General features: G+C 39.6%; 1 protein-coding gene across 1 annotated transcript in view; it reads right to left on the bottom strand.

Annotated features, from left to right (window-relative positions):
* LOC108794737 (myosin-6-like) overlaps nt 1-9,775 on the bottom strand; it is a 78,649-nt gene that overhangs the window by 2,226 nt on the left and 66,648 nt on the right. The window contains exons 45-49 of the mRNA XM_018565830.1: nt 8,673-8,744; nt 6,437-6,559; nt 5,538-5,609; nt 2,433-2,564; nt 1,219-1,277 (exon numbers count right to left, since the gene is read on the bottom strand). Of these exons, the coding sequence (XP_018421332.1) occupies nt 1,219-1,277; nt 2,433-2,564; nt 5,538-5,609; nt 6,437-6,559; nt 8,673-8,744 (458 nt within the window). The remainder of the gene's footprint in view (nt 1-1,218; nt 1,278-2,432; nt 2,565-5,537; nt 5,610-6,436; nt 6,560-8,672; nt 8,745-9,775) is intronic.

Below are 9,775 nucleotides of genomic sequence, written 5' to 3'. Positions count from 1 at the left end.
AATTATATAATGTATTATATATATTTTTTTCTGAAGGATCACATGATCAGCAGCCTGAAATATAAAAGCTAGATCTAAAAAAAAAAAAGAAGAAGGACAAGTCCGTTTTAAAAGGACACCCATACATAATACAATCGGACTGCACAATAAAACTTTAGTTACTAAAACTTGTTAATAGGACCAGCCTAAACTATTCAATCAATCTGTATCCAAATCATACAGGCCCTTGCACTATATAGTTGTTAATAGATCTAAAGGAAAATTGTTATAATCAGATTGTAAAGCGGGTGGTGAAAATTTAGTTCATCAACCTGTGTCTGCTCCGTATCTGTCCGTGACGATTTCTCTTACTTCGCCCCGGTCATCAGAGAGCATTTTTATTCTAGGGAGATTTTGTGACAAACAGAGCAGATGTTATCTCTATCTGTGTATCAATCCCCCAATATTATATATTTTATAAGAGCAGAGACGCTGCTAGGATCACTTATATGTGAACGCTGGGTGTCGGCTGAAGAAAACAGAACCAGGATCACTGCTGCACCACTTAAAGACTACACATATATAGGAGGTGTCAAAAAAAATGTAAACACATTTTGAGAAAGGAAACACCAATAAAATTGTAATATTTACCGATAACAAAAGATGAATATAAGTCATGTTTGACTTCTGCAATTACAAGAACTGCTCAAGGTGGTTACCATCAGTGCCCAGACACTTCTGATTACGGCGAACCACTGCTTGAGCAACGTTGACCAAAGTTTCCATTGTATCACTGTGCATGCCGTTTCAATTTCTTCCCTTATCAAGAATGTGTGCAATTGTTAGGCATGTTGGAGGTTCTGTTGCATACACACGCCTCCATTGTTGTGGTACTTTCACAAAGTACTTGAATTTCAAATACCGCTTCAAAATGGTCTTGCGCTGCTCGGACAACTGCGCTTCCTCCATTTTCTTTGACTGTCCTGCTGTCGCATGGTGATGCTAGCATTCATTTGATTAACGCAATCTATTGAGTGAACGTCATACTACACATTGCTATTGTAATTCAATTCAACTTCGAAAAGGAATACATAGATAACATCTCTTTAAATGTGAATACATTTTTTTGGCATCCTCTGTACATACAGTGCTCCTAAGTTGAAAAGGAATGGGAGTTTATGATTGGCTTATAAAGAACAGCAAAGTTAAAACAAAAAATTATATATATCTATAGATATATCTCTGATTTCTGTCTTTTCTGTTACTTTGGTTGTCAATTGCTGGTACTGCTCTTTCAGCTAAAAGAAAAGAAAAAACATCAAAAGCAAAGAACGCATCTATTGTCCAACTTACAGAATTAAGTATTATAAAGAAATGAAGTAGACATAGTGGATAAAACACGCTATAATGAATAGAATAAATTGAAATTACAGCCTGGCAGATCAGTCCATGTGTTCATTTACAAAAACTGGTGCAAGTTAACTGCAGCAAAAGAGAAGTTGTTGTCCTGAATGACTAATGATACCTTATGTCTCAAAGCCCATTTGCACCTCCGTAAGTGATTAGAATGTATTGTGTAATGTAGAGGTGCAGTGATGATGTATATGTGTAGATATTTTCATGATTCACATTGTCGGCTTTCTTCATTTTTATGGACTTTTTAGTAGGACTGAATCCTAGAAATTGAACATTTTTTTTCCACGGGAAATTCAGTCTGACATTGGAGTCAGATTTAAAAAGCAGCTGACCCTGTGAGTCATTGTAACAAGATCACTGCACAGCAGCTCTGCCTTACCAGGTCACAACACACTGTCCAGGGTGGGTTGCCATAATGAATGTGGAGAGGGAAGAGAGGAGAGGGAAGAGAGGAGAGGGAGTGTGTTTATAAACGGCAACTGCATATGCCTGCGTCATGTACACTCAGTTTACATTGGTGAATATTTTTTTTTTTTTTTAAATACCTCGGCAAAGGTGGAGATGGGCTTTAACTAAATAAAATCCGATTAGTTGCTATTGGTAAAAGCAACACTTTTGGACATCGGCAGCATTTTTTAAAAACACATTTCACAGAAAGACGCAGGAAGAATCAAACTGAAGTCCTTGCACATCTATGTATGCACACACCAAGATGATGTAGCATGCACCCCACAATATATAAAAAGCAAATGCTTCATATAAAAAAAGTGCCAGTTTTATGACCAGACTTCTATTACTCAGTACAATATCATCAGTCATATATGGATGAAATGTCAGGGGATTACTTTAATGTCAGAGCAACCTCTTAAGGTCTTTAGATTTAAAGTGTTTCCTAATTGATGTGGTGTTGTAGAGTACCCGCTGCCATCCAGCAATGCCAACTGACACCAATGTGGTACACCACTCCACACTGCAACCTTAATGTGACCATCAATATGTTAGGTTTGTAAGGAAATATAATGAAAATAGATGATCACCTCGCTCAGCTGGGCTTGTGCTGCTCGATACTCCTGGACCAGGGGATCCAACTGGCTGTTAATATATTTCTCACGACTGGCCACTTTCTCCAAGGTTTTACTGACCTCATTGTGAAGCTTGTCCAGATAACCCTGAAAATACATATAAAATAGGAGTCATTTATCAAAAATCATAAGATGATGTTAGTGTCAGTACTTTAAAGGGAATGTACAGTTGCTGCAATGTTTCTATGAATAAATATGCAAAAAAAGATAATCTTATCACTATGTAATTATGTCATTACACATGTAGACTTTGCTTCCTGCTTTGCAATTCTAAACATTGGAATGCAAGTCTGAGTCATCAACTCTCCGAAATTAGCGCACTCCCTATGTGGTCGATTTCTTATCTCAATACTTGTTACACAATTTGGCAAAATCATTGTGGTAGCTAATGTACCGGCCTCCAAGGACTCTTTTTCCAATTTCTTCACTTAAAGGAGAAGTATTAGGAGAGTAAAATGTACTCTTTCCTATACTTAAAGCCAGCGCATGACACTGCAGAGGACACACACCAGTTCCATATATAAGATCTTTTATCAGCCAACTCATTGCTCAGAAAGTAGAACTAGACTGCTTTACAGCAATAAGGGCACACACAACATTGTACACAAGAGCCTTCTCTTCATAGCCACTGTGAAAATCATTGGCAGGCAACATAATAATAAACTGCTTGACAGGGACTTTTTGGTGGAATGTTAGTGACCCTTTACTTGGTGCATGCATCGGAAATGGGGTCAAAAAACTCTCCCCCACACCCCATCCCAACAGAATAAAAATAAACTCACCTTATCTTCACTCCCCCGCTGCTGCTCTGTTTACCACCCGGGAGTGAAAACATTCCTGGGACTTCTGTGTATGGGAAAGCAAATTGCTTTCTCCCCTTTAAAACAGCTCTGGTAGCTGGTTATTGGTCCAGCACTGTCACATGGAGGCAAAGAGAGAGTTCTCAGCAATGAGTAAACTCTAACAAACCAGTAAGGAGAACACACATGACTCTCCTTTGGCTTCTGCAATCTGAACTGGGCAGCAGAAGAGTGAGGAAAGATAAGCACATATGAAGTCAGCATTAAAATGGTATCTTTATTTATTCTTCAGTAACACAAGTTGGTTAGACAGACTAGATGGTTCTAGATATGAGGACCAACGTGATATGTAAAGTGTATCTGCCTGGCTAATGTGTATTGATTCAGGGATAGGGGCAATAAAGCAGTGGATTTCTAAATACAACTGCAGGCTTTCCTTAGAGGTATCCAGATAAACAAACAGGCTGCACTTTGGGTTTTTTACTTTTTTCCAACAAGTTTGATTGCAAGCAATGCAAATATAAGTGCAAGAAAAGACAGACTGTGGCATGTATGCTGCCAGACCTTGTCCTTTGACGCATTTCTCCTCAATAGAGGCTTAGTTATGAAGTCATTCATAGCTAACAGGTCTATTCACTAAAGGGTGAAGAGTTTGGAGAAGGCAGGAGAAGTGCAAAATCTAGGACAACAAACATGATTTGAAAACATTCCCCAATTCAGCTAATTTTCCAGTTCAGCTATGTGCCCTAGATTGTTCACTTCTCATGCCTTCTCCAAACTCTTCACCCTTTAGTGAATAACCCTGTAAGACTCTATTGGGGAGAAATGCATCAAAGAAGTAGGCGAGGGACTGGCGGTGTGCCATAGTCTAATCTCAGTAGGTCACCGGCACACACAAGGATAAGTTCCGATATCAATATATCTCTTTGATATGTTTATTGAAGAATGTCACATCATGTCACCCGAAGCTCCTAATGACATGTGACATTTTTCAATAAACATATGAAAGAGATATTGATATCGGAACTTATCCTTGCGTGTGCCGGTGACCTACTGAGATTACCCTGGGTTCTGCACGGCGCCATCCGTGTGATCACCATGAGCACCACCAATATTGTTAGATTGTAGACCGTAAGGAGTGCAGGGGGTTCTTGGAAACAAATGTGCCATACTCTGACTTTGCAAATTTGCACTGCTTGCAATAAAACTTGTTGTATATCAAGAAAAAAAGTGGAAGTGCAGCCTGTTTGTATCTGGATAGAAAAGCAGGGAGGAACAAATCCCAGAAGACATCCACCTGCAGCCGGCAGATGATCTGTAAGACTGCCTGAAGCAGTAATATTTACGTATCTTTCCTTAAATACTACGTAAACGCCCTTGTACACAGGACACAAATATATGGCAAAAGGCAATACTGGCTGTTTTTTCTTTTTATTGTAGTTCCTTATTTCTATAACTTTCAGATGACACCGTTTTAACTAACTTAAATTCTTACACTCCTTCAGTTGACTATAAAAACTAGTAATGTGCAATGCAGTTTAAAGGAGCTTCCATCACTGCTTGACAGAACATATTTGATGAGCTGCATTATAACAAGTCTCAATGACAGACCCATAATCTGTAATATAAGAACATAGAGCGCGGTTTTCTAATAAGGGTAACAAGGTAATTACATAGCCCTATAATAGCAGCTTAGGGTCAACATATCCAGTAATGTTGCTATGTGTAACAATCACCCCACCCAAAAACGAGAGACCATATGTTGGTGGGTGCTGGGTCACCTTGTGGTTGTATTTATTTTGGCCACTGTGGAGTTTGAGATGTTCTCATTCCACTTATTACATTGTCCGTAATATAAAAGGGCAACAGGCAGTCTGCTGGATCAATGACTGGTTGCTATAGTTTACAGCGCAATGATCAGAAAAGTGGTGAACAGGGGCAGGACAGGTTGTAATATGTAACAAAACAGTGATGTGACTGCTGATGAGGATTCATTGCTTAGCTGTTATGGTGGAAGGAAATGCGTAAAGCTAGTGGGATGGATGACAGGGAACTGTGTCAAGGGAACCCAAGTCCAATATGTGAAGAGATACATGTTGGGAGTTTTAGGGAGGGAAGAAGGCAGTGCATGTTGGTACTGAACAGGAAGAAGGGATACATGAACACATTAAACCATACGTGCAGAGACAAAAAACAGAAGTCTAATGTCAGTTCCCCCGTCATAAGAGCTGCTTTTATTACTATTCTTGGCATAGCATACCTTTGTTTCCTTTAAAGAGGTTTCAATTCCATCTTTGTGTTGGTGCATTTGATCAACATGAACCCTCCAATCCTAAAAAAAAAAAAAAAAAAAAAAATAGTCCAGTTACAATGTGAAATAAATGATGTATGATACATAAGACTGTTCTTACTGCAAAACCTGTGATGTCATAGACAAACTTTCCAAGACCAATAAGAAAAATGCTATAAAGGATTCCCCAAGTGATCCAACAAAGACTATTCAACACAAACAGTCCTCTTAAAGTAGTATTAAGGTCTGGGCGTTTACCTTAATGCATTCTTTGCATTAGGGTAAAAACGACCTATCACCTTTTTTTCTACCCCAGTCCCCCCCACACTTACCCCGTCAGCTGCACTCGTCCCCGCCGCCAGTCCCAAAGCGATCCTCCGTTTCCCGAACTTCTGGGTTGCGGCGGGAGGATACTGATGGCCGAGGAGCTATAGGCTCCTTCTGACATCAAAAGAGGGAAAGGGCACAGGGCTGTGTGTCTATGGACGCATTAGCCACTGTGGAAGCGAGCAGGCACGAGCGCCTTCATTAGAACGATGGTGGCACCCGCGCAGGGTGCAGGGGTAAGATCGCTGCGGGGACCCACTAGAAAATGAGGAATGAAAACTGTTTTTTTTTTTTTTTTAAAAAGCAACAGCCTACAGCAAAAGAGGGAATCCTTAAAGGAGAAATGTAAAAAAAAAAAAAAAATAGGCTTTAATATCACTTTAAATTAAAGTGCATGAATATGTATTACCCACAGCAGGAATAATAATAATAATTAAACAAAAATCAGCTTCTATTAGCCCAATCACTGCAGTCAGTTGATGTGTGTCGGATGCTACAACACACCACCATGCTCTGTACTGCAAGTGCAAGTAACTGCTCACCTTATTATCAGTTCTCACTGTGACCTTAAGCTGTGGAAGGACTCGTTCTACTTCAAGGTACCACTCTGCTGCATCCGTTTTAGATTCCAAAATGTCCTCTTGTATAGATGTTTCGGCAACATTCTAAAAGGAAAACAAAATCCATATTTTCTATGAGATTATTTAATGCAAGTGGACATTCTCTGTGATATTTTGTGCAGTTAAAAAGAAACAAAAAATGATAAAATATCCAGACTGTGTTTCCAATTCATTTACAAATGTATCTTTTCATCAGGCTTTCATTTATTAGCTGCAAAACTTGAAAACACTGTCCTATAAAAGGAACATGTGCTGAAAAATATTAAGACTGCCTTTGCTGACTTCCTTCTGCTAGTGGCCTGGTCATTCACTCTCAACGCAATGCTTTCTAAGTTACTGATGCAGGAGAAGAATGCAACCAGAGATGTCAGAACACCTGACTAGTTCCAAGCCAGTGTCTCAGGAAGCAATGAAGCCAGTAGATCAGCATTTCAGCCAGACAACTAGCTTTTTCAGAAGATCAGCAACTGCAACCTACACATTTCATTCAGCACAGGTTTCCTTTAAACCCTTGTTTCAACTGGGTGGGTCGTGACCCAAATGTGGGTCGCCGCGTACCTTCCACTTTTCCAGGTGAGAGGCTCCTTAGCATCCCCCTAGCGCAGCACTGTAAGTTCTAGCACCAAGCAGCCATTCAATCTATGCTGCCTGGTGCCGGTTGTCAGCTTGAGGAGGGGTAGGCTGGGGCTATGGCCACCTGGGAGCTCCATCCATACGTACCATGCTTTGCTTACACCTCCCTCGTGTGTCCTGTAGAGTTGCCTGGACCAGAATGACATCACATTCTGGCTCCCGTCACCTCTATAGGGCGTGCAAGGGAGCTGTACAAGCAATAAACAGGTAGGGAGACTGGACAGATCTTAAAAAAAAAATTATATATAATTCCCTAAAGACTTGCTTTGTGAGTATGCCCACATATGGGGAGGAGATCACCTGGAACTGTACTAGTGCACTGTAGTACTGTACTAGTACTAGTAACTGCACTGTACTAGTGTGATCGGGCCCTCAAAAACACAGACACCCATGACCACAGACACAATCTCACACACTCACATTCTCACATACACTCTCCAAAAAAAAATATGTGCAGTGCAGTTACAAGTACTAGTACAGTACTACAGTGTACTAGTACAGTTCCAGGTGATCTCCTCCCCATATGTGGGCATACTCACAAAGCAAGTCTTTAGGGACTTGGTCACACCAGAGGCTGTACTATAGATCTGGACCTAGAGAGTGCTCTGCAGCCAACACAGTACACAAGGGTCTGGAAAGTGACACCAACAGAGCCCAGTGCCTGAAAGTCACATTCCAGGCTGACCCCACATTCTTCAGTTCAGTGGGATCAGGGTATGTCCTCCAAATTATCGCTGAGGAAACTTTTTATAGCAAAACTCTGGATAACAGTTTAAAGAGACACAATATAAGTGTGCCACATTAGTATGGATGATACAAAGTTAAGTTTCTATCATCCATACTAATGTGATGCACTGCCACTTACTCTTTATGCCTTCCATATTGGATAATCTTCTTTCTTGCAACAGTTGTATGGTCGGTCGATATACACACACATCATATTTTTGGTTTTCTAGTGAGATGTCACTGGAATAACATTATATATTTTTTCAACAGAACTGTCCAATGTTCAGGTTCGACTGATCGCCTCATAACATTAAACACATGTCTCGGAATTTATCAAAACTGGAGCAGACAAAATCTAGAGCAGCTGGGCATGGCAAGCAATCAGCTTCGCTCTTCAGTTTGTTCAGTTAAGATTTGAAAGTGAAAGCGAGAAGCTAATTGGTTGCCGTGCACAGCTGCTCCAGATTTTGTCTGCTCCAGTTTTGATAATTTCCCTTCACGGTGTGGTTTCATGATATGAATTAGCCATTTTCTCCGTTTTTTTTTGGTTTATTATACTTGTTTGTTAGAGATCATAAATGCAGGGCACACTTAGGTGATTTTGATCATGTTTTTAATATGTAATTATAATAAAATGTTATCATTTTTATAAATATTGTTACTTGTGTACTGTTTTCCCAAGGAGTGTATACCTTTGAGGGTTATCTCTTTCCTCATTATTCTTTTTTTTATATTTTCCTGAATTTGCACTGAGCTTTTGTTAAGTGGTCAGTTGCAAACACGCAACTTGTGTACTTGCCATTTTATTACTTTGTGTCTTCAGAACATTTAAATCTAGTAAGTGCTCTTCGTCATTGTCAGATTCTTCTTCCTGGAAAAATAGAATAATAGATTACATACTTGGATTCAGCATAAATTGAAAAAATACTAAGGATTATACAATATGCGCAAATAAGTATCCACACACAGGAATATTTTATATAACAAGCAAGGAACATTCACCCTCCACATTTTTAGTTGTAGAAGGTAAATGCTGATGAAATGAAGATCCACATTTGCAGGACATCAGATCTTCATCAAGGCACATAGTGAGAAGCAAGCAGCCATGAGTGTGTCAGGTCCTCTTTGGAGTCAATAAGTGATTCATTGTATGATAAAGTGATTTGACCTCTCCAGATGGTGCATGTCAAAAGAAAGCCTGGATCCAATAGCTGCCACTGAAGAATGGAAATCCTAATGAACAGCAACCAAGATGTGATCAGCAAACACATGTTTAGTGAATGTGCTTTATAACTATGGGAAACAAAAATCGACAGGCTAATGGGCGGCGAATGATCATTCAACTGTTCCATCTCTATAAATATGCCCCAAGTACCATTACACTTCATGTTTCTCATTAATAGCAAATTCTAAAAATAGATCATGCAAAAGGCAGAATGAAAAATTTAGGATATTAATATAGCTAATAACATCATGTTATAAATTAGGGCAGAGAGATATGATGGAAGCGGTGGCAAACAGGAACCAGTCAAAGATTTCACCATTCCTTAGTTCATAACCTCAGAAGATGGATTGCACTTGGTAATACCATTTTATATATTCCATTACTAAAAAAGGCCAGATTGTCGGGATGTACTGGGTAGAAATACCACAGACGACCCTGGGCCTAACCCAACATACGGTATGCCTTTTATACATTGTACTACAAGTGCCATCACTGGTCTTGCCTAACCGTAACCGCTCAGATACTGTTGACTATTCTGCTGCTAATGTTCACTGGCCTATTGGCCTATAGTCTATTGCCTTACACATGTACTTTCTGTATTTTGTCAAAACCCCATGTTTATGTTTATTTTTGTTAAGGTGAATTTGTTACTTTGCCTTTTTGTACTAAACTCTTAA

Source organism: Nanorana parkeri, unplaced genomic scaffold, assembly GCF_000935625.1.
Source record: "Nanorana parkeri isolate BGI_ZX_2015 unplaced genomic scaffold, ASM93562v1 scaffold890, whole genome shotgun sequence".
Classification (NCBI taxonomy): domain Eukaryota; kingdom Metazoa; phylum Chordata; class Amphibia; order Anura; family Dicroglossidae; genus Nanorana; species Nanorana parkeri.
The sequence above is the reverse complement of the archived record's forward strand: the minus strand, read 5'-3'. Positions and strand labels throughout refer to the sequence as shown.